The sequence below is a fragment of the Chrysoperla carnea genome, chromosome X, assembly GCF_905475395.1.
Source record: "Chrysoperla carnea chromosome X, inChrCarn1.1, whole genome shotgun sequence".
Taxonomy (NCBI): domain Eukaryota; kingdom Metazoa; phylum Arthropoda; class Insecta; order Neuroptera; family Chrysopidae; genus Chrysoperla; species Chrysoperla carnea.
The window spans coordinates 35,151,248-35,176,851 of NC_058342.1; the positions used below are offsets into that span (position 1 = coordinate 35,151,248).

Below are 25,604 nucleotides of genomic sequence, written 5' to 3' on the forward strand. Positions count from 1 at the left end.
TTTTGTATGATTATAAATAATAAATTATATATAAATAACACACTTATATCAAACTGAACTAGGATTTTCAATTTGTTATTGCTGTATCATTTCGGATATTTTGTCTATATTATCAACATTGAGTATTTCATAAAAATTGAACGATCTAAGTTACTTTTCGAACGGATTAAGTTACTGTGTGAACAAAGTACAAAATTATGATTTACCATAGAAATAATAATACCATAAAGCTGCAAAGTCGCATCCAAATGTATATCTGTCTTCGTCTCTCTTACACACTTACAAGTTCTGTCTGACTGTGGTCAAGAATTCACTTATTGCCTTTCCTATGTCTATACAGCTCTATAGTATTATCTCTATACAATTTACCCTCTATAATGTATCTAGAATCACGCTCGATTGTATTTTAAGGTGTTCTCTATAACATGTAATCATTACAGTTCAATCTAGGAGACAGTATCATATTATTTAAGGAAATATGTAAGGATTGGACAATACAAGGGATTTCAATAAAACTTTATAAAAATTCCTAGGTTATCGGGCTTTTTATTATTATTTTATCGATCAAAGTTGACTGAAAAATGATGAATCATTTAGGTTATCTTTTTCAATTGGATATTTCTATATCAAAAAATTTAGAGAATGTGATAAAAAACTATCTAAAATATTTAGACAATCTTGTAGTTTGTAATAATACCATTAAAATATAAGGTTGTCGATGATATCAAAACTAAATTTTAATTTAATTATTTAGAGTTCATCGAAGATCCATCATTTGATGAACAGAAACGACTATTATAAGAGTATTGATGATTGAAGAGCGATATCTATATTATCAAATTTATAAGCATCACTTGCACACAACATATTATATATTTTTGTAGTTGTGTGGTATTGTAAAGCCAAAAATAACTCATTATTTGACTACAAAGCATGTATTTGGTTTATATGTATATACCGTACAATAAACCAAAACTTTTTTACAATACTGCAGGGAAACAATCACCTTAAATTATATTTAAATTGAGAATAATTTTGTAAATTATTTAATTGAATTCATTTTACACGAAATGCTCCATAAATTGTTTGCATTTTAGAGATTTGCAGTATTAGTATCTGATACGTTGTTTATAAAAATATTAAAAAAAAAAAAAAATTAGATCATTTATTTTAAATTCTTTGTTCTTTGTAGTTACTTAGCGCTTGATTTGTAATCGATTTTTGTTTACTTTATAGTCACACAAATAAAAAAATCACCATATTATGCCCATATTTGTAAATTTTGCTTATTCAAAAATTTCTTCAATATTTTTCACATGTGTTGTTTTACAAAAATCGGAAAAAAAATCTTAAAAACTGTTTATAAGGGTAATTTAACCCATAAAATAAAAAAATCAAGTTCATTTCTTTATAGGAAGAAAAGTTTCTGATATTTTTCTGAGGTTTTTTAAATTTTGTAAATTTCACTTGTCAGCTTATTTCTTCGACCTACTTGAGAGGAATAATAACTATACACAAAGTGACAACAGCACAAAAGTATACACACTCAATTTAATAATTAAACGAAATCAAAATATATATTTTGTATTTTACAATTGAACAAAAATCAATAACTTTTTATTATATTTTTTTGTTGTCATTTCCAACGGTGAGCGTGGTTGCTTGGTAGAGTGTTGGCCTTCTAATCCATAGGTTTAGGGTTCAAAGCTCATGCAAGCTGGTCACTTTCAATTGTTCAATCAATACTCAACGTGATCTGGAAGTGGTTATCTGAGGAACGCATTACTATGGGCACTGATGGCACAGTTCCGATTCGTCTCGACGGTAGTACAAGTACGCTAAGATTAACCCGCATCAGATCATTCTGTGGCCAGATTGAACAGTTGAATTGAAGAACAATTGTGGAGCCGTTTAACTGGCTGTCTGATGTTGATACTCTCAGCATCACATACAGTCTTTTGTTAAATTTTTTGAAATATTTTAACACAGCCAAATAGATGTCAATTGTTTGCGGGTAAAAAGCACAGAAAAACTTCTGGAGACAGCGGATATGTAGTTTGTTTATTGACGAATTGAGCGTAGTGAGACATTAATTTTTTCGTATGTGCTTTTATGACTCGAAATCAGAATATTTAAGTATAGTTTTACATAAATTTTAACTTTTTTCAAATTTCATAATTTATTTTTGACTAACGATAAGACCCTATTGTAATTGTTATTATTTTGGATAAAAAAGTCCGCTCTGTTCACTGTAAAATGTTTTGAAAAGATAACTTAAGTAACAAATACGATAACTAAGGTATCCGATTACAAAATTTTATCGAAAGTTAAAAACTCAGTTATTGTTTACAGTAAACATTTTTTGTTCTGTTATTAATATGTTGAATCAAATTACAAAACAAATAAACCGCTTCCATAAAACATACTAAAGAAAATTTTTTTTTTGCGATTTTATTCACCGCTTAAACAATTATTTCGTTTACGATTTTAACATTCAAGATAATCCGCCATTAATCGAAAATTTAATGAAAAAGGTTTCAGTGATCTTTAAAATTTGAAAAAATTATAATTATAATAATTTTGGACATGGTACTTACACTGCAAATAACCAGAAAATTCAAAACGTTGGACATGAAAAAGAAAATCGTACACATGTCAACAAAAGCGCACGACACTTTACGACACTACAACTTGTTTTTTTTGCTAATTTAAATTATATATGTATATTTTTGGATAAGTTATTTTTGAAGGGTGGCTCCCTAAATATTTATACGAATTTTATTTTGAAAATTTCTCCAATTTCTGATCGACTTACAGACCGTTTAGGCACAAAATATGAAAATGATTAGTGAAAATTAATTTTTGCGCGTACAAAACAGACTTTAAAAGGTCAAGATTTGCAGCGATGCTTATAAAAATGAATAAAAATTAAGCAATAATCGTGTGTGACTTTCTGTACATAAATACAATATCGATCAACTAGCAATTACAATGAAAATTGTTCAATATCAACTTTTATTTTGATAAATTTTAATAAATATAAGAAATATGAAAATAAATTTTTTGAAAAGAAACACAAAATTTTCAAAATGTTTGTGAATTTAAACAAACTATTATTTTATCAACATAAATAATATCCGCATTATTTAAACATTTAACCACAATCAAAATAATTGTAATAATTATTTTATTTATTCAACGAACAATTAAAATTTTAGAAAATTTATTAAAAAATTATTACTTATAAATTAATTCAATCAATCATAAAAACACACTCGGTTTTTCTTGGCAGTTTTTTAATATCGTGACATCATTTATTTTGATTACACGGTGTAAAATTGGACTTTTTTTTTTTAATTAGTACACTTATTAACTGATTTTGTATAAGATAAGTGATTAGAACTGGGCGAATGTAATGAGATCATTTGTAACGTTTAAAAAATATCCCTTAAAGAAATTTGAAAGCATTAAGAACATTCCCGATTGAAATAAAGTTCCTGCCGGGTGTCCCACGACATATTTTTTTCTTTTTATTTCATTAAAGATACTTTTAAAAGTAATTAACTTACACAGATCCTAGTAAATGCTCGTTGAGTATGCAAAATTGGTTGTTGCAATGCGGCGGACTGCCACGTTGCAGTTGTTGCCGTTGTAAAATGTGCTGTTTTACTCCAATCACTTGTTTCAAAAGGAGAATCTCCAATATGGCCCTGAAACAAAAAATCATTTATGAAATGGAGCTGATAGATTAACCCAAAAAAAAGAATATTCAAATTGCTAGTAATTTTTTGTTCAAAATTGTACCTTGAAAAAATTGAAACCTCTCTCTGAATTTTATTGCACTTAAGGATGTACGAGCGCCAAGGCAATTTCTATGAAGTCTACATTCATGAAGTTTTAACAAAAATCATCATCAGAGTTGAAAAGAGGTTAGGTTAGGTTAGGTTATATTGGCTGTCCACGAAGGATACACTTAAGCTATAGAGAACCTTTGTGATACCACACCTTTCCGCTGATAATTTCATTTATCAGCTCCTCAATTTCAGAGGCTGAGTGCACCTCCTTCATGCATATACCATGCACTACACCAGCCCATCACAACTATTAATTAAAATTAATTTTGTTGCGACGGCGGGAATCGAACCCGCTACCCTAAGCATACCGTTGAAAGTTGAAAATAAGATACAAATAATTTCAACTCTAAGTCTAAAATAGCCTTGGTGTTCGTACTACCTAAAAAAAAAAAGCACGATAGAATGTCAAACTCTCATCCCTTTATCATAATTTACATCCCCTAAAACGTAAAAATGAAATATATTTCTTTAAATGTTATTTCACAAAATAACATTCTGATTGAATCAAATTGATACTTTAAAAACAATACAAAAAAAGCTCAAGGGTCAACTCAAAACGTAATGACATTTATACTATACAAAAAAAAAGAATACACAAAAAGGGGTAGCAAATTACGATATGGATATGTAAAGGGGTCGTCGAAGGTAGTCAGTCGGTCAGTTTATTAAATGATAGACATTTAAGTTTTAATAATTTAAAATGATATTAAAGTAAATTTTTTTTTGTCTCTTTTTAAATAAGGGTGATATTTTGTTTAATAATTATCTTTTGGACTGTTAAAAAACAAATGAAAACTATTTTTTGGAAACTGATGACGTCATAAAGTTCAAAAAATCGACTTTTTTGATAACTCAACCAAATTTGATCCGATCTTATTGGAATTTTTTTGGAAACCCACTAATTTTGGGTCATTCTTTTCAGTTGTGATGTCAATTTTTTGTTAGCTATCACTTATGTGCTTAATTCCGGGACCAGGACTCCACAATCTTGAAATATATTAAAGCTAGGTTAATTTTGATCAGAAATTTGAAAACTGTGACCCAAATTTAGTAGGATTACATACTTTGTTTATCAAAATTGGATAAAATTTGGATGTGATAGAGCAAAATTAAATTTTTTGGATTCTGATGACGTCATAAAGTTAAAAAATTCGACTTTTTTGATAACTCCTCCAAATTTGATCCAATCTTATTGGAATTTTTTTTGAAACCCACTAATTTTGGGTCATTCTTTTCAGCTGTGATGTCAGTTTTTCGCTAGCTATCACTTATGTGCTTAATTCCGGGACCGAGACTCCACATTTTTGAAACTTATTAGAGCTAGGTTAATTTTGATGACAAATTTGAAAAGTATGACCCAAATTTAGTAGAATTACATACTTGGTTTATCAAAATTGGATAAATTTTGGATGTGATAGAGCAAAATTAAATTTTTTAGATTCTGATGACGTCATAAAGTTAAAAAATTTGACTTTTTTGATAACACAGGTTAATTTGATTCGATCTTATTGGAATTTGTTTTGAAACCTACTATTTTTGGGTCATTCTTTTCAGCTGTGATGTCAGTTTTTCGCTAACTATCACTTATGTACTTAATTCCGGGACCAGGACTCACAAAAGTGAAAATTATAGGCAAAATTTTACTGTTTTAATCCAATTTTGTTTGTATTGCTCTGTATTATTTACTTTATTTATTATCAACAAAATTTTGATTTTTGAGATTAATCAATTAAAGGTCAATTATTTTGACTTTTTTAAAAAGGGTTTTGGTCCTTTTTGGCGGCAAGAGAGACGTATAGATACATACATACATATACATAAATTTTAACGATGGTCATTTTTGACATATATCAGGTAGGATCGATAAACATTTGAGAAATTTTTTCAAAATTCCATTATCAGTACAAAAGCAATTGCTCCATTTCCTTCCGAAATTCTCAAACAAGTATGACATTCACATTCTCGTATCAAACCCGACTTCATGCTACTTCGTGGAAGTGTTAAGGAGGCTTTACGAAACTTCTAACGAACAAACATTTAAAAAAATAATTACCCCGAAATGAAAAAGTATTTAATAGCATTATAAATTTAATTCGAAGTAGGTAGACAACACACGACCGACTATAACCGGAAAAATTTTCTATAATATTTATCTTTTTTCTCAAAGGTAAACAGACGATGAATTTTTGTGAAAAAGGTTTTTCGTATAGGTAATATTATACGTATCAGGGACCGTACAAAAAGACATTTTATGAAAATTAATGTAAAATCAGATTAGAAATATATATATATATATATATATATATATATATATATATATATATATATATATATATATATATATATATATATATATATATATATATATATATATGATTATACTTTTAATTTATACATTGTGTGTATAGAAAAATGATACACTGGTCACAACGCTTGTACACTGGTCAAAAGATTTATATTCTTAACTTATAAATGGGTACAAATGTACCTACTTAAAACAAAGTGGCTCTCATTAACGATTCTACATAACCATCATTTTTATTATGTTAAGAAAATGTTGTAACGGGCTCAATAATTAATAGATTTCCTACTAATTATCCAAATAATCACAAAGTGATTATTGTATAATCGTCGAATAGTATACAAAAAGTTTTGGTTTATTGCACGGTACATACATATAAACCAAGTACATGCTTTTAAGTCAAGTAATGAGTTAATTTTGGCTTCACAATACCATACAACTACAAAAATATATAATATATTGTATGCAAGTGATGGTTATAAATCTGATAATATAGATATCTTTCTTCAATCATCATTACTATAACTACAGTCGTCTTTGTTCATAAAAAAATTGGATCTTTGATGAAGTCATAATTAAATTAAAATTTTGTTTTGATATCATCGACAACCTTATATTTTGATGATGTGATTATAAACTACAAGATTGTTTAAATATTTTAGATAGTTTTTTATCACACTCTCTAGATTTTTTGATATAGAAATATGCAACTGAAAAAGATAACTTTGAACGATAAAAGAATGATAAAAAGCCCGTTGACGTAGGAATTTTTTTGTGATTTTTGGAAGCTTTGTTAATCAAAAAATGTATTTATAAAGTTTTATTGAAATCCCTAGTATTATTCAATCCTTGCATATCCCCTTAAGCTACAAGTATATTTATCCTTTTTTCAGAGGTTACTTTTAAATAATTAAAGTGTTGTTGTGTGGCCAATTATGATAACAACTTTGTCCAAACAAAAATATTCCTTCGGGATCCTCTCATTACAGTAATTATTTAATGTTTTCAACGGGTTAGTTCACAAACCATACACATACAGTTAATCTATTTAGTAAATCTTTTTAATTATCATTTTTCGTAGGTTTTCTGTTATTTATTATAATTATTTTTTCTTGTATATTTAATAATTTTTGTTTGAATTCACCATTTAGTCTAGCAGCGAAAGTACTTAGGTCAGATTGTTCATACATTTTAATGGATCTCATTGATCTTGCATACGATCCTAAGAATCACCAGGTCCTTTCAAACTTTTTTTCTATACTATTAAAGGTTATTGAAAACCTTTCTTACACAGACATTTCATAAAACAAGAAAAGTTTGGCCTAGGAGTTCAACAAAGTAAGTAATGGTGTAATGAGAAGACTTCAGAAATTTCAAGTTAGTTGGCTTAGAAAATTCACTTTAAGGGAATGTAAGATGGAAAAAATGTGGCGATTTCAACTAATCTGGTAACATTTACAAAATCACTAAGCTATGATCATGAAATTTGAAAATACGTGACAAGAGAAAAATTTTTAGCCATCACAGCCACAATTTCAGAAAAAACTAATTTTAGTTGTATTGTAATGTCATGTCAGTATGAAAATTGTTGTCATATTTGTACCAATTTTATTTTGATAATTTGACGAGAAATGAAATTTATATGAAAATTTTACGCCCTTTACGTCTAAAAGTGCATGCATTCTACCTACAAAGCACTAAGGTCTAAGCAGTGAGGGATAAATAATATCTTTTAGTTTATTATCATATGAATTAAATATAAAAAAAAAAACTGTTGTACTTATCGTAAAAGTTTATTCTTCCCAATACCTATACTAACGTCGCCCTATTTGCTCAGTTGGTTAAGGCGTAACCAATTCCGTCCGCGGTATGCTTAGGATAGCGGCTTCGATTCCCGCCGTAGCAACAAAATTAATATTTGTGATTTTTCAAATTTTATTTTCTTAAAAACATTTTTTGAGCTTGATAGAAATTTGGAGGATTTTACCATTAAGGAGTTCTTCGCCAATAACTTAATATCTTATCTGATAAATCTTACCAACTCAAATTTTTCAAAAATCTCAAACTACAGTTTTAAATGAAACGATTTCAAAATTTATCGAAATTTGTAGGTATCTGCACGAAAGGCTAACTTAAATTTTAAACTGAATTAATATACTTTTGTGTAATTTTTTTTACTTGATTTTTTTAGTGTATTTTGTGTTTAACCGGTGGTAGGTATGTTTAAAAACTCTTATCTTTAACATTTTTGATTTATTGCCAAAATGATAACAATATTATTGTAAACAGGTTTACATTTATTTTTGTTCAAATTATTTTGCAAAATATTAATTTATTTTGTAATTCAAGAACTGATATAACAATACAAATTCAATACAATATCGCCAATGATGTCAAATTTTAAATATTTTCGGAAAATTTGTTTGTAAAAATTTTTAAAACAATATTTTGTTAGTATCTGGTGTGCGAATATGATACTCTGTTTGTATTATATTAAAGAAATTATTTATTTAATTATGAAAAAATTCATAATTTATAAATATCAAATCTCTTATCTTTTGATTTACCTACCTGAATTTATTCTAAACAAATTCTAGTTGAAATTTTAGAAATCACAGATAAAATGACATTATTAAAACATTTTTTTGAAATTATTAAAACAAGATCCACGTGAAATGGCCAGTCAGAATTTATTCGCATTGTGCGTGAGTTTTATTGGAGGCGTTTCCATTGGAGGCAACGATATAGTACTTTAATTATAGAATTCTATGGATGTATATATAAGTGTATGGATTGCATTTATGACTTACATTGAAAATTTAATATTATTGTCTCACAAATTTAAATAAATAATTATGATAATTTACATTTGAAAAATAATATTTGTGTAATTTGATTTCTTATTTTTACAATTTTTAATGCATTAAGTTTAATTAATTCGTGTTTTTCAATAATTTGACATTTTCTATAACATTAACATGTAAAGAACTGCAAATTAGTCATAACAGCCTCCTTTATCGCCAAAATTGTTCACTGGAAGCGCTGGCATCGATTTTATTGTCCCTACCATGACTACGTACACAACGAATTAAACAATTTTTAAGTAAAGACATTAATTGTATAAATATATGAATGCCCAATAAATTTTTAAACTACTTATAAATAATTTTCCGTTTTCCATAATCCCCTTTCTCTTTTTTACACCCTTAAAATGTGCCTCTTAATTCTAAACTTCTCAAGCTTTTATTTTAATGATTTACAGAAAAATAAAGAGAAGTCTCGTGGGACACTCGGTTGAAATTATGTTCCTATCGTATCTTCGTATGTTATAAATGTAGCGTTTACTCTTTACTCAGATTCGCTTTGATTTTGTTTGAATGATTGATTGTACAAAAGTTCAATCTACTTTAACTCTGTACTGAATTAACTGTAATATAAGTTTAAAAAAGACATACTTCTGATTTAGTAGTCAACCCAATATTTGAGTATATTACCTCCATTTAGCTTGATATTTATTTTGACATAACATAAAATATTTCTCTTGTTATTATTTTGATTTAAGAATTTTCTTGAACTGATTCCTCAACCAAGTTTCTTTTATCTCTCTATGCACGCTCAGACACGCACAACGGATTTTCTTTTCGGTATTCTTATAAAGCATTATTTTGTTTGAATAATTATGAACACAAGATGTTAATTCAATTTTCTCAAAGACAAATAAATAATAAGAAAAGAGATTTGGTGTGCGTAAATGAAGAGAAAACCGGAGGGGGTTAAATAATATTATTTGTGTCCTAATTACGATCATACAACAATATATACACGCTGCGCTATAGCCCGATGACGCGACGGTATGTACATTCTAATAATGACAATCTGCTGTTACCCATTTGTCATTAACTAATATATTTCATAATTTTGGAGTATCGTTATTGTTTCAAAATATCGTCTATCCTATGTCCGCTACTCACTCATAATAAGGTAATTTTAATTGTCATTTTTAGTATCTCATTATAGAATTTAATCCACTATTCATTTTGAAACTATATTCCTTATCACACGTTATAATTTGTTTGCTGATTAAGAGGTAATATCAGGTCAAACCTGATATTACCTGGATCCCGGGTTGGAACGGTAATGAGAGAGCAGACAAGCTGGCCAAACTGGGAACCACCATAGCTCCCACTCAAGAAAAGCTTGCGAGGTTGCCATACCAAGAAGGTCTTAACAGATTAGGAGATAATCTGAAAAACCAACAATTAAAGGCATGGACCAGCTACAAGGGAGGGCGAATTGTCAAAAGCCTGTTGGGTGAAGGAAACTCGCTCGGTAACAGAGCCGAGGAGATCTTGAAACTAAACAGAGCTGATATAAGAGTCATCGTAGAGTTACTCACAGGGCATGATAACCTGAACAAGTTCCAACATCAGATTGGAAAAGGGCAATCTCCCGGGTGTGACAGATGCGGAAATTCAGAAGAAACATCGATCCACTTTCTTTGTTACTGCCCGACGCTCATACAGCAGCGAAGGAAATGGTTTGGTCCGGCCATAGTCGAACCAGAAGAAATTAGGAAACTCAGCGCTAGGCCGATCCTGGGTTTCAGTACATCAGTTGGTTATAATAGCCACGTTATAAAGCGTAGCGGGGATAGAGTACAAGGGTCTATTTGGTTAAGTGCTCTGAACCATTGCTTCGAGGCCCGATGCTCGAGCACGGCCCGCTAACCTCCATACTCATACTCATACTCAAGAGGTCAAACCAAAAAACGTGCCAATTTAAAACGACCCCAAAATCCGACGATGTGTTACCTATAGGAAACTATAACTTTTATAATCGATTCAGCTTGCCATTAATTTTGAGAATATTTTGAAAATGATTTTCAATCTGTCAATTTATATTTTTTATAAAAAGTTTATATTTTTCATTCAAAAAAATAAGTTGTGAGTTATCAGAAGAAGTTAAAGATAATAGAGATAATTTAAAGTAAGAACAAGGAAATTTTATGTCATGTCATAATAAATATCTTGATCAAGTTAAATGAAGGTAATGTACGCACACATTGGGTTGACTACTAAATCAGAATTATGTCTTTTTTAAACTAATATTACCATTAATTCATAAAGTATAAAATTAAAGTAGCTTTAATATTTAATTCTATAAATAATAAAACAAGTATTTGACTTTTTTTTAAAATTTAAAGTTGTAAAATTTGTTTTTCAAACGGGTTTTCCATTTCCCATATTTAATAATTTTGGCATCGTATATCTGTATCTATATAACCATTCCAACGTTTCTCCATGCAACCTCCTTCCCCGTTTTCAAATCGTACAGACAACAAATGTACGTATAATGCTATTTTGATGATTTTCATTCAACACAATTATCACTTTAAAACTAATTTTGTTGAAAATAATTTTATAACCATTTATTTAATTATTTGTAATATAAACAAGTGAAATTTGTGTTGTATTTTCATTAGTTTGGTTTCGTTGGTATCCCTGTATAGACGAATCATTTTAGATCAAAAAAGGCTAACATGAAGAATTCTTATGTATCTCAACCTATCGGGCCAGTTTTTTTTTTTTTTTTTAATGTTCAGGAAGGTCCGTATATCAAAATCTACATCTCACTACTTTCCGCTAGAAAGTTTGGCTATTGCTATGGGCCAAAAAAAGCCCATTATTATAATGAATTACCCCTCTGGGGGTAATTCACCTCGCTAATCCAAATTGAATATTTACAGAAAATTGCAGTGTTAGGTCAACGAAGGGTGTAAAACCCCATGGGGTTTAGTATATCCCCATTCTAACTTCGGAATCGTGATCAGTGATCCCAAAAACCACCGGGTATACTTTCTTGCCCTATTTTGTCGAATATATACAGAATCCTACTGTTTTTGACCAGCGGGGGCGAATTAACCCAAAAGAGGGGAGTACATCTTCATTCTAACTTGGAATCGCCATCAGTGACCCCAAAAATCCCTGAGTATACTTTTTTGATTCAATTTGTTGAATATTTTACAGAATATTGCAATTTTGGTTCAGCGAAGTAAATTACCCTAATAGGAATATTCGGAATAGTGATCAAAGGCCCCGAAAACCCACGATTATACGTTTCTGGCCCATATTTTCAAGGTTTTAAAATTTTCTCATAAATGGATTACAGTGATTTGCCTATTGGGCCCATAGCAAAAATCAAAACTTTCTAGCGGAAAAAAGTTAGATGTAGATTTCGATATATGGACCTTCCTGATCATTTAAAAAAAAAATGGCTCGATAGGTTCAGGTATAAAAAAATTCTGTATGAAATGCTAAAATGACACGACTAATATGTCTTGCTTGCGTGTATTGTTGGTTGGTACCACTGTACCAACTCCTGTGTCTTTATTGTATATTCAATTTAGTTTTGGTTGTTTAAATTAACCCTACAACATTTCAGAATTACTTTTATATTATTAATTAGCGTAGCTTCTTTTATGGATCGTTTTATGTGACGTGTCGAATATTCGAGATTATTACTTGTTGTAGCCACAAGACGTAAATGTTTTATGTATTGTTCCTTTGTAGGTTAATAAATTGCTTTAAATTGATGGTCTATGGCAGAAATCTCGTTTAATGGTTTCTTTACGAAAATAATTAAGAAAAATTACAAAAAGGGTTCTCCATTAAAAATCATATATTTTTTAATTTAAATTAAAAAATTTGTGTATGAGAAAATTTTGCTATTTTGTGGAATTCCATATTTATAGAAGAGAGTAGCGTAACTCCACCCCCCCCTCATTAAAAAACCATATTAAGTAAAATAAATACAGTCATGGGCTCAAGCTAGGCTTTAAATTTGAGACAAAAAATGTAGTTGAAAAAACAAGACTAGATGATACACCCGCCCCCTTCCTCCTCCCTCGCTACGCTACTGGAGAATAGACAGTTTGAAAATGTCTATGTTGGACGAAACATGCCATGATATTAAAATATATAAATATAAATTGATTATTTGATTAAGTGGACTTAAACAAAGAAACTTTGGAAGTTTGAAAGTTTTATTTCTGGAAAATCTTGTACCAGAGATTTATCAAAAGGTACCAAAAATCGTACCACTCATTTCCCTTTCAATTTTTTGTACGATGTAGCGATGTACATACAAGTTGATTGAATTCGCTTGTATATGAAAATTTATGAAAATTTTTATGATATTTTGATATTTTTAGAAAAAACAAAAGTATAAAAACAATATTTTTGCATATAAACCATTTTTCCATTTTCTTGTTGTAGCTGAAGCTTGAAGAGCTTGAGTACAAGCACATGTAGATTTATGAGAAAATATTATTTTCATTGAGGCTGAGAAATACTATATATGTGATTTGTATGTAACGTAACATATGGCTTATAGAAATACCAGATGCTTTTTCATAAAAGGAAATTTATGTAAATGAGAAACGCATACAATACTATTCATATGTACAGGATGTATCAGTTTATTCAAAACAGCACAGGTTTGTAAACAAATGTACTGAATTCAACAAAAGTACACTGAAAATTATGCAATTGGAGCCACGAATGTGATACTATCTACTGTTAGAATGAAAGTAATTAATTGTCTAACAAATCTCAAATATTGTTGTTTTGAAATGCAGCACAGTTTTAAACAATCGTTTTTTTGATTGGTTCTACCATTTATAAATATTATAACAAAATAGAGATGAATAGATTGTCACAACTACACGAGCAGGCAAAAAATAAATAAAAGGTTTATACCTGCTAAAAAGTTTATTTGAAGAAAAAACTAGATTTCTTTGAGTCAGCGACAAATGGATACGCTACCGATGATAATGATCAATAAATTTTCTGTAAGTTAGTAACAACAATCTTCATGTAGTTGATACAATCACATATGGATTAGACGTGATAGATGATCACAATAACAAAATCCTCTATTTAAAGCACTCGAAAAGCAAAGAAGTTTCCTTTGAATTCATTTCCATCAGTAAAATGCATGACTTTAAACCTAAAATCAATCTCTTTCATAGAAGTAATGATTTTGTTTATTTAACTTCAATGATTTTGTATCAATGAATTCATATTTTAAATTGAATCCTATTCTATTGTAAATACAATTTTTAGCTGTACTTGTTCCAATCGTTAGGAAATTGCTTAAAAGTATTTTTACTTTATTTCAATATGAAACGGCCAACTTTGGGATGAGGTTGTCATTATTTGGAGTCCTTTTTGTGGGACACGCTGTAACATACGTATGGAAAAAAGTGTACAAAACAAAAATCTTTAGATAAAAAAAACAACAGCTATATGGTAAAATAAAGAACCTAATATACACACATGCATATAAAACAAACACCTTCCCCTTAATCATAATCATCCCTTTTCCCTTGAACATTGTTATCATTAAACAAACCACGCGCTTGCATCTTCAATTCTGTCGCATTCGTCTCTAATGTGATTCATATGTATATAATAAACATACCATTTTTGGTTTTAAATCAGGATTTCGCTTTATATTTTATACCCTTCGTAATCAACAATTTACAGGTATAAATGAGTGTCCTTTCTTCCCTTTTTTTAGCCATGAAGGTTTTCACATTGTTTTTTTTTTCAACTTTTCATTTTTAGTGAAATGTAGTATTTTTATATACAGGAAACGAATTTCCTAAAGATTCTAACTTGAACAACTTTGTGTTTTTTACAAGCTTTTATCAAGTTTCATCTGTTCAGTTTGAATAAGGAACATTTTTTACATTAAAACTTTTGTTCTATCTCTAACGGTTTACAAGATGAGTCCAACGGACCCAAGACCCGGTTGACTTATATTGCTCATTTTTAAGAACTTGAACTCACTTTTTACGTCCTAAGCACGCTATAAAAATTTCAGCTTGATTTCTTTTCGTTTTTGAGTAATCATGGTGACAGACGGACAGACAGACAGGCAGACAGACAGACAAACGGAAATGGACTAATTAGGTGATTTATGAACACCTATACCAAAATTTTGTTCATAGTATCAATATTTTTAAGCGTTACAAACTTGGAACTAAACTTAGTATACCTTAAACTTAGTAAATACTTTTTAAAGGGCAAGCTTCTCATACTCGACTATTTGTAAAAGCTTGATGCGCTTGTGGAGTTGATGAGGCGTTCCGATTCATTTTTTATATTTTAAATTGAGGGCCTCAAGCTTTTACAAAACGTTGAGTATGACTAATCGATAAAATTATTTTCTACTTTATAGTACAATAAAAGCTTGTCCCTTAAAAAGTATTTTTTATTAAAGTTTATTTTTTGAAGTCAGTCAAAAAAATATACAAAGATTTGAAACGATAAAGAACCACTATGGCCGTAGACTATTAACGTTTATACAAATATATATAAAATGTATACACACTAAAACCAATTTGTACTATTGTTGTCTGCCTGCAAATATATGTTTACAATAATTTTACGAAAACTAATAATAAAACAAACTAACTTATATGTGAAAAATTTTTAGCAAAATCAATTAAGTCAATAGAAATTATAACTACAGCAGAATAAAAAAAAGTAGAGTATTTTGTTTTTATAAACAATTGTGTAGTAAAATTGATTAATACTGACGTCGATATAGCGTCCGCCGATTTCAATTCTATCGACGCGGTCCATTTCTCCACGGAGAATATATCGAGACTAAATGAAAAATATTATTGCATACAATTACCGGGTGGCCCTATTCAATATTATCTTATAAAGCAGTATTGAAATTATATCTGTTGCAGTTTAAAAAAAAGCACTCCACATCAAAAAATTTATATTATATTTTTTTGTTGTCATTTCCAACGGTGAGCGTGGTTGCTTGGTAGAGTGTTGGACTTCTAATCTATAGGTTTAGGGTTCAAAGCTCATGCAAGCTGGTCACTTTCAATTGTTCAATCAATACTCAACGTGATCTGTAAGTGGTTATCTGAGGAACGCATTACTATGGGCACTGATGGCACAGTTCCGATTCGTCTCGACGGTAGTACAAGTACGCTAAGATTAACCCGCATCAGATCATTCTGTGGCCAGATCGAACAGTTGAATTGAAGAACAATTGAGGAGCCGTTCAACTGGCTGTCTGATGTTGATATTCTCAGCATCACATACAGTCTTTTGTTAAATTTTTTGAAATATTTTAATACAGCTAAATGTCAATTGTTTGCGGGTAAAAAGCACAGAAAAACTTCTGGAGACAGTGGAGATGTAGTTTTTTTATTGACGAATTGAGCGTAGTGAGATATTCATTTTTTCGTATGTGCTTTTATGTCTCATCAGAATATTTGCGTATATTTTTACATAAATTTTAACTTTTTTCAAATTTCATAATTTATTTTTGACTAACGATAATACCCTATTAGTATAAAGGTGTTACATCCTGTAAGGAAATATTGTTAAAATTGATATGTGTATAATATGCACTTCTCTATTTGTATAACTGACGAGCTTGTAGCTTGTAGCTTATAGCTTCAGCGTCGCTCGTAAACACATATAACATTATATTCTATAATACAATTATAAGTATTCTCTTTGTTAATAAATAACTTAGTCTCTACGTCTCTGTCTAATATAACAGTTTACACTTCCAGTCTACATATGTCTACATTTTTTTATAATAATTTTTCATATGTGCACTTTCTTGATGCAGAATCAATCATATTTAAATATCTGTGTTTTTTTTTCATAAATCTGTTCTTTTTTGCACTGTTTACTACACTAAATAACATAGAAAAGGATAGTCTGTTTTACAGTGTAATAAAACTATCTTTTTTTTGTAATTTGTGTAAATAATGGATGGAAAATATGTGTATCGCTTTTGGAACGCGATGCGTGTGGGATGTTTAAAAAAAACTCGATTTATGGAATGTAGGTTATGATGCAAAGAATTTTAAGTAGAATACATTTTCTCAGATTTTCAGTAACTTGTGCCAATTTCTCGCAATTTTGTAAAATTGTAATATTGTTTATTTACTGAACATTCTTTAGATCCGCGGCAAAAAATGCAATCCACATGAATCTGAGTGAACATAATGAATCTTTGCGGTAAATTTCGGGAATAGGACCCAAAAACTTTGAAACTTATTACCGAGAGGTTAAATTTTACAAAAAAATTGGTAAGTATGGCCAATATTTAGTGAGATTACATACTTTGTTTACCAAAATCGGATAAAATTTGGATGTGATAGAGCAAAATTAAATTTTTTGGATTTTGATGACGTCACAAAGTTAAAAAATCGATATTTTTGATAACACAGGCAGATTTTATCCGATCTGAATGGAATTTTTTTGAAACCTACTAATTTTGGGTCATTCTTTTCATCCTTGAAGTTAGTTAAACGCTATCATTCATCTTTGTGGTAAATCTCGGGACCAGCACGTCAAAACTTTGAAACCTATTACAGATAGGTTAAATTTGACAATAAATTTGAAAATAATGGCCCAAATTTAGTAGGATTACATACTTTCTTTATCAAAATCGGATATAATTTAGATGTGATAGAGCAAAATAAAAATTTTTGGATTTTGATGACGTCACAAAGTTAAAAAATCGATATTTTTGATAACACAGGCATATTTTATCCGATCTGAATGGAATTTTTTTTGAACCCTACTAATTTTGGGTCAAGCTTTTCATCTTGGATATTAGTTTGTCCCTACCATTCATCTTTATGCTAAATCTAAAGATCTGGACCCCATCATTTTGAAACCTATTACAGATAGGTTAAATCGACAACAAATTTGAAAAAAATGGTCCGACTTTAGTAAGATTACATAATTTGCATAACTACATTTTAATTTAGTCATATCTGTATGATAGCCATTTTGTCTTGTTTTGGAAGCGTCCAGGAGAAAGACTCTTTTTACTTCAACCTGTAAAAAAAATGGGTTTACGGATATTTCACGTTAAGATTTGGTACATGTGTACTCTAAAACATCGGACAAGAGTGTACATAAATTTGACAAATCATTCTTTAACCCTTCTAACTTAAATGACAACAAAAACCAAATAACTTTTACATAGACAAATATTCGACAATTTATCCCATTCTATTTATCAAATATGTCAAACACATAAGATATAATCAATGCCCTAAACTTTTCACATTCGATCTGTACTTTTTAAAACACCTTTTTTTTAATTAAAATTTTTTTTTCAGTTACATGAAACAAAAGATAGTTGATTGATTGTATTAGAAGGAATAAGAAGTAAGTGGAGAATAAAATGTGTGATTTTATACGCATTGAAGAACTTCGGCACCGATTGTTTGTATTAGACTGGCATCAATCTTTGCATCATAGTCAGACGTTTATTATACATTTTAACTTATTATCTAAAGAATAAACAGTAGAACATGATGCAAATAAAAATAGATGTGCAGACAAAATCAGTTCTAACGACGATGCAAAAACAATACGTATAATTAGTCGTTATTCACCACCACTTATGACGTCTGGTGGTTAAAATCGCAACTATAATTAAGTTGCATGGTATGCTGTCAATACATCTAAAATATTTAATTTTGCTCTATCACATCCAAATTAAATCCGATTTTGGTAAACAAAGTATGTAATCCCACTAAATTTGGTCTATTATTTTTAAATTTGTTGTCGAATTTAACCTAACTTTAAAAGGTTTCAAAATTATGGGGTCCTGGTCCCGTGATTTACCACAAAGATGAATAGTAACGTTTAACTAACATCATTGACAAAAAACTTGACCCAAAGTTAGTAGGTTTCAAAAAAAATTCCATTCAGATCGAATAAAATCTGCCTGTGTTAGAAGAGCGAAATTTCAAAGCAATTTCAACCAAAATTTTGTGTTTTTCCAGTACTGAAAGTTATAGTAATCCAAAACCAAACTTTTTTTTGGGATTTTTTACCATTTTTATCTGTCAATCAAATATATTATCTACGAAGCCTAAGAGCAAATAACACGCTATTATTTAACAATTTGGCTAGCAGTTTTCCAGATTAAAAAATCATATATTACAAAATTTATCAAGTTAGATTTGTTAAAAAAGCATTCACTAGTATCAAAAAGGTAAGTAACTAAAAAATCACTTGTATTACAATAATAAACGAAATTATCTTATCAAATTATTATCATTTCTCAAATCATTTAACAACAAATATCATAAACTGAATTAAAAATACATACATTTTTATTTTTAAACAACGTAGCGTAAGATCTTCATAAGCTTAACGAATTACCTCTTAAGATTATTGAAAAAAATTTATCACGATTTTAACTCACCATCTTTTATAGTTTTTGAGAAAAGGGAAATTAAAGTTTTGCCTAATTTTTTATAAGAAATATTTTTTTACACTGACACTTTTGTTCCATCTCTCAGGGTTTACAAGATGGGTCCTACGGATCCAAGACCAAATGGTCTTTTGAACTTCAACTCACTTTTTATGTCTCGAGCACAATTTAAACTTTCGGCTTGATATCTCTTTTCATTTTCATTGTGTTGATGGACAGACAAACGTAAATGGACTAATTAGGTCAATTTTACGAATATCTATTAGGGACTAAACTTAATATACTTTGCTGGGGACTAAACTTAATATACTTTGATATATTTCATATTTGGGTATAAAAACGAAATCAAATCATTTTCAAAAACAAGTGTTTAGGAAAAGAGTCCCCATAAGATGAAAGGGGAAAAGCAGAGAAATAAATTTTTAAGTAAACGATTTCCACCAGTATAAATCCGGACTTTAGTGTCTGTGAAACCCCAAAATTTAACTCTAAATTCACGAAAATTTCAGATAAATTTATGGTTAAATAAATATAATTTTAAAATAAAATATAAATTTCATACTTTTCCTATTCTCCATAAATCAACTAGCCCCCCCCCCTATTAGCCATCGACTGGCAACGCCCTTGATTTTGAATTTTGAAATTTTTATGTTTCATAATAAGAGTGTACACATTTTTAAAACACTTTGTTGTTGGGTATTTTTGACATCTATTATACAGAATTATCGGATATCTGAAGTAATATTTGTGATCAACGGTACAAATACAATAACTTCATTACCTTGAAAAGAAAATTCACATGAAACCAACCAGCGACAAAAAAAAAATTAAATAAAATCCTACAGAATAATAAATATGTATTCACGAAAAATAATTTTTGGAGCAAGTGGTACTCACTATTTATTTTAACCCAAAACTCAAAGAAAAAAAAATTTAATTTTATTACTGAAAAACAAAACAATATTATCAAAAATTATTTCAATTGGTTTTTATAAATAATTTATGCATAAATATAAATTTCATAAAAAAAAGCCACGCCTCGGATAATTATACACACAAAATTTATGTTATTCAAAGTTAGAGTTAAAAATAAAAATTTAATTAAAAATTTCAACCCAAATAAATCTTGCCAATAAAAGAAGAATTTGCTACATGATCCTGGGATAACGGAATGTTTATTTGGTGTATTACTTTAGATTTTCATACGAAAACACGTAGAAAAACTTTTTTCCCCCAAAAATAACTGTTAGCCGTACCACAAGTGGTATATCAAGTACTACTAAATCGATTTTGAAGATACACCCCCCAAATAACCACCACTTAGACTCTTTTGACCCAATTAAGGAAGGATTAGGATTTTGTTACGTACTCGCGGATGTTCCCAAAGGGTTTGAATTGAATATAATATTTTATTTTTAATATCTCTAAGAAACTGAAGACGTTCTTATTTTTCGGATATTTACACCTCACTTCCAACCATCTTAGGTTCTTCTTAAGGTTATACTTACACGGAAATTACTTCGATTCAGCATAAATACCTGCGGAATTTAACTATGAAAAAACTATCCTTCCTTTTTTGAAACTTATGACGGAATCATTTTCATGACCTAAAGACAAGTGTTTTAAATTCTTTAAAATTTGTATCCTAAAACTTTGCTCCCTTACGATTTCGTCTAAAAATTTTTCGATAAAAAAGTTTTTTCAAGGTTTAGTATAGCCAAGATAAACCTTGAATTACATGCAATTATCGCAACCAGAAGCAAATTTCCACAATATATTCGATGTGACAAGAAAATGTTTAGATATGCAAAATATAATCTAACCACTAATTGGCGCTGATAAAGAAAACTATATCAATGTTATAGTACGGTAGCTATGATGTTATCTTACAAAACATGATCAACTATTTTCATCAGGTAATCGTTACTTAATTTTAAATGGAGCTATTCGATCAACCTGTGCGGAATTCTGGTAAAAACGAGATAAAATTGTTTGATTGAAATATTTTGAAAACTTAAAGATATCGTAAAAAAGACACGCTAGATTAAAAATCTAAAAAAGCTGTAAGTATTATAAAATTCAGTCAAATAAGCTCTAAAGAATGAATATAGCGTACACCCCACGCTTTAATGCATTAAAGCATTTTTATAAACTATAATTTATTTACTTATTTTTTAATCTCGATAAGATTGTATACTTTTTGGGTTACAAATTAGAATAAAAAGAAATTTTAATAATGAGGATGGGTTTCGACCTTCCGACCTTCCGAATGAGAAGCGGATATCCTAGCCGCTACACCATCTCATTGTTGGTATGAATATTTCAAGATAATATTATTAATGTAATAAAGATAAGATTATCGATCCTGGAGATCCTAGTCAGGATATATTTTGAATTTTCATCGGACTTTCATACATATAAAAATTTTCAAGTTGATCGTACAATTACAAGTAGGTTTAAATTGATTTCTAAAAATTTTTTTAGAAGTGAAGCTAATAAAAGCCTGTTACTAATACCAGCAAGAAAATATGCTTTTAACAAGCCAGTAAAAATGTACTTAGTCGAGAAAATATTTACTTGCCACAACTGAATTTTTAATCATCTTAATAAATAAGAATTAAGTTATGGCGTTAAGATTTTACATATTTACTTGTAATAAGATCATCAACCCCAATCCATCGTGTTTATTTCAATCTAGTAATTTTTTACTGTATGTAATAGGAAATTTCGATAAAAAACTACAAAAAATTATTTTTTCCTAAATTTGCTTACAAAGGATATTTTAAGTTTTTTTTTAAATTTTGGGCCTAACATAGTTAAATCAGTAAAAATATTTACATATCTTTGTATTCCCTTCTAAAAATATATATTTTAACAAAAAATTAACATTAAATTAAAATAATTAAATTTATAATGACGTGTCTGTTTATTGGAAAAAAAATTTTAGAAATAATAACGACTTTTTCGAAATTAAAATCATATTTTTAGTTCTGGAAGTAATTCGGTCTTTCAGGTAAAATATTCATATTTGTACCTGAAATCAATATTTATTTTGTTAGACCTTCTCAGACTCGAACATTCTTTGCTAGGATTCCCCGAGGTTCGCGGTTGGAATCCCCACGGATGTGTAATTTTTTTTTCTATCACAATACTATAAAAATTCTTGTACTAATTCGTGTTTCGTTATTTAAACTAATTTTATAAATTTTAAATTTTTGGATAATTCATTTCCCTGCTTGAGAGTCAGAGAAAAGCCTAGCTCTAATGTTTTCCCGCCATATTTTTGAAAATATGAAATTCTGTTTGACACTCGAATCATGGGGTGCAATCCTCTCGACTTGATAGTCGAAGATTTCGAAAGTGAAATCTGTGAATTTTCCAACGTCAAAATTTTGTTATAAATACGAAAATTGAAAGCTCTTCAATCGATTCAAATTTAATAAATTCAACAATCAAAATTTTATCATTTTGGACAAAAAAGTAGTGAAAGTCTAAACAAAATTATTACTAAACAAAATTTTCGATTAAAATAGGCATACCCAAATTTGGTTTCGAAGACATATTTAGAAAATTTACGATTAAGGTTTAAAAACATAATTTATTGGACAGCTTGTAGGCCTAATTTTAATTATTCCGTAACTTCTCAATTAAATGCGTCACATTAACCGAGTTAAAAACAGTCGTGGCGAGATAACTTAGCGATGAAATAACCGCATGGTGATATTTATAGGCGATAAACATATTTAATGTTAACCGCAACAATAAACGTTCAACAAATATAAAAACCCCGCTGAATGATTGAGTCAGTTGCAACAATGTTATTAAAAAAATGTTAGGCCTAAAAATAACTACACAATTTATCAATCTTAGTCCTCAATGAAACAATTTTCGTCAAAATTTATCTAACCTTAAAACATTCATGCGTACTATAAACACTATTGTCAACAGCTTTTTTTATCAAAGCTGTTATCCCACATCGCACACTTCCACACACATGTATGCATACACACACACACACCCCTGTGACGTCAGAAAAAACTTTTACCTTCGAGAAAAAGGTTGTATTATATTTTTGTACCAAACACTCTATCAACATTTCAAAATTTTCATTTTTATAAAAAAAAATGTAAAACTCTCTTTTTAGAAAAAAAAAAAAGCTTTCTGTATACACTTTCACTTCACTTGTGGTGGAAAACTTGTCAAAAAAAAATTGCACTTGTCACTCAAAACTTAAAAAACACGCGCGACACTAGAAAAAACTTTAAAACGGACAAGTTGAGAAATTCAATTGTTGAATTTTAGATAACACATTGAAATTATTGTTTAAAAAAAAATGAGAAAAAAAAGTAAGTTGACTGTTCAATTTCAATAAATAAAAATTGTATAAGGAGGTTGAGTTGTTTAGCGCGCCAGTTTGTAAGTGCTTCAATGTTGTGTTATGTATTTCAATAAAAACTTGGAATAATCTGTGAAGACTGTTGTATAGATTGTTTGAATGGGTACACTACTGGCCACAATTAAAGGAACACTTTTTTTTTTGGTTCAAAAATCTTCGATGAACGCCAAACAACTTCCATGTATATCCTTATATATTATAAATGTGAAAGTAAGGATGTTTGTTTGTTTATTTGTTTGTTACGCTTTCACGCTAAAACTACCGAATGGATTTGAATGAAATTAAACAATAATATAGCTCATAAATCAGACTAAACTAACTTTAATCTGACATTTTGCTGCTTCATCTATGATCATCATTTTGAACCATAAATGAGATATTTCTGTACAAATTTAAAACAGTAAATGTAAAACAATTCATGGTCATCTTTTTTGATATACTCAATGCTTGAGAGATAAGTGAGATCAAGAGAGGTGCAGGCTACAAAGCGATGGTTTTACTTTTAAGTCCAGTGAAACGGGTATCAATATCAAGCTAGTATCTTCTATGAATCGTGATAGATTGTGAAGACGAATGTTTGTTACTCTTTCAAGCGAAAACTACTGAATGGATTTTAATGAAACTTTACACTTCAATATTTAAACTGTCCAGGAAAGCAAAAGTAACTACTAACGGCAGAGCTCCATCGCTAAGGTAATGTTTCCTCCCAATAAATGCTTTTTTATACATGTTTCTGAAACTGTACTTGTTTTGGGTTTTCATGAAGGCCAGATTCATTTAGATTAATTTCGATCCAGAAAAATTTAAAATCGACTTTAAAAATCGCTCAAAGACATTATTTTTAAGGTATGGCCTATAACTGATGGCAAAAATACATAAAATTTATTCCGAAACTCATTTCCGAACGTCTCATTTGCTCATTTACGAACTTGATCTCACTTTTTACGCCCTAAGCACACTATAAAAGTTTCAGCTGGATATCTCTTTTCGTTTTTGAGTAATTGTGATGACAGACGGACAGACAGACTTCTACTAAAATTTTGTTCATAGTATCAATATTTTTAAGCGTTACAAACTTGGGACTAAACTTAATATACCTTGATATATTTCATATATACATGGTATTAAAATGACTTTCATCAAAATCGAAAACAAACAAAATCATTCGATTTTTTTCCAATTTTACAAAGGAGTACCCCTTATTATTAAAGGGGCTTTGATCCTTTAAAAACCGTCTGTTTTCCAACAAAAAAAAATTGGTGTTTCTTTTATGATGACGGATAGTGTACAGATTGTTTAGTTTGAATATACAAGTTGAATGTTGGCCGGCCACAATGACAAATTCAACAAACATATCGGAGTTGGAGTAAACACATAATATTTTTAATATACATGTTTAATGCTTATACAGAGGGTTCCCAGAATTTACTGTTTTCTTAATAAATAACCTGCATCCGACAATATTCAGGTTCTTTTTTTTTTTTGTTTTGTTTCTACTAACTATGCAATGTTGAATACATTTTGTCTATTTAGTGTTAGTTACCGCGTGCGTTTATGTCAATCACTATAACATAATAAATTAGGCACTTATGTTTACCAGATCGGGTAACTCAATTCTTTGATAACATTCAGTTTGGCGATAATTTAAGCTAGAATTATCGTAAACACAAAGAAATATATACTTTTTTATAGAATCGAATAAGATTTTGAATAAATGTTATGACTTTGATGTTAAAAATATTTGCTATCAAAGTTGGAACTAAAAAAC

The 25,604-nt window shown here is 29.3% G+C and overlaps 1 protein-coding gene across 1 annotated transcript in view; it reads right to left on the reverse strand.

The window, feature by feature from the left end:
* The window catches only part of LOC123302601 (forkhead box protein P1), a 206,213-nt gene extending 182,673 nt beyond the window's left edge, over positions 1-23,540 (reverse strand). The window contains exons 1-2 of the mRNA XM_044885613.1: positions 23,486-23,540; positions 3,570-3,710 (exon numbers count right to left, since the gene is read on the reverse strand). Of these exons, the coding sequence (XP_044741548.1) occupies positions 3,570-3,710; positions 23,486-23,536 (192 nt within the window). The 5' untranslated portion in view covers positions 23,537-23,540. The remainder of the gene's footprint in view (positions 1-3,569; positions 3,711-23,485) is intronic.
* Positions 23,541-25,604: the final 2,064 nt, after the last annotated feature.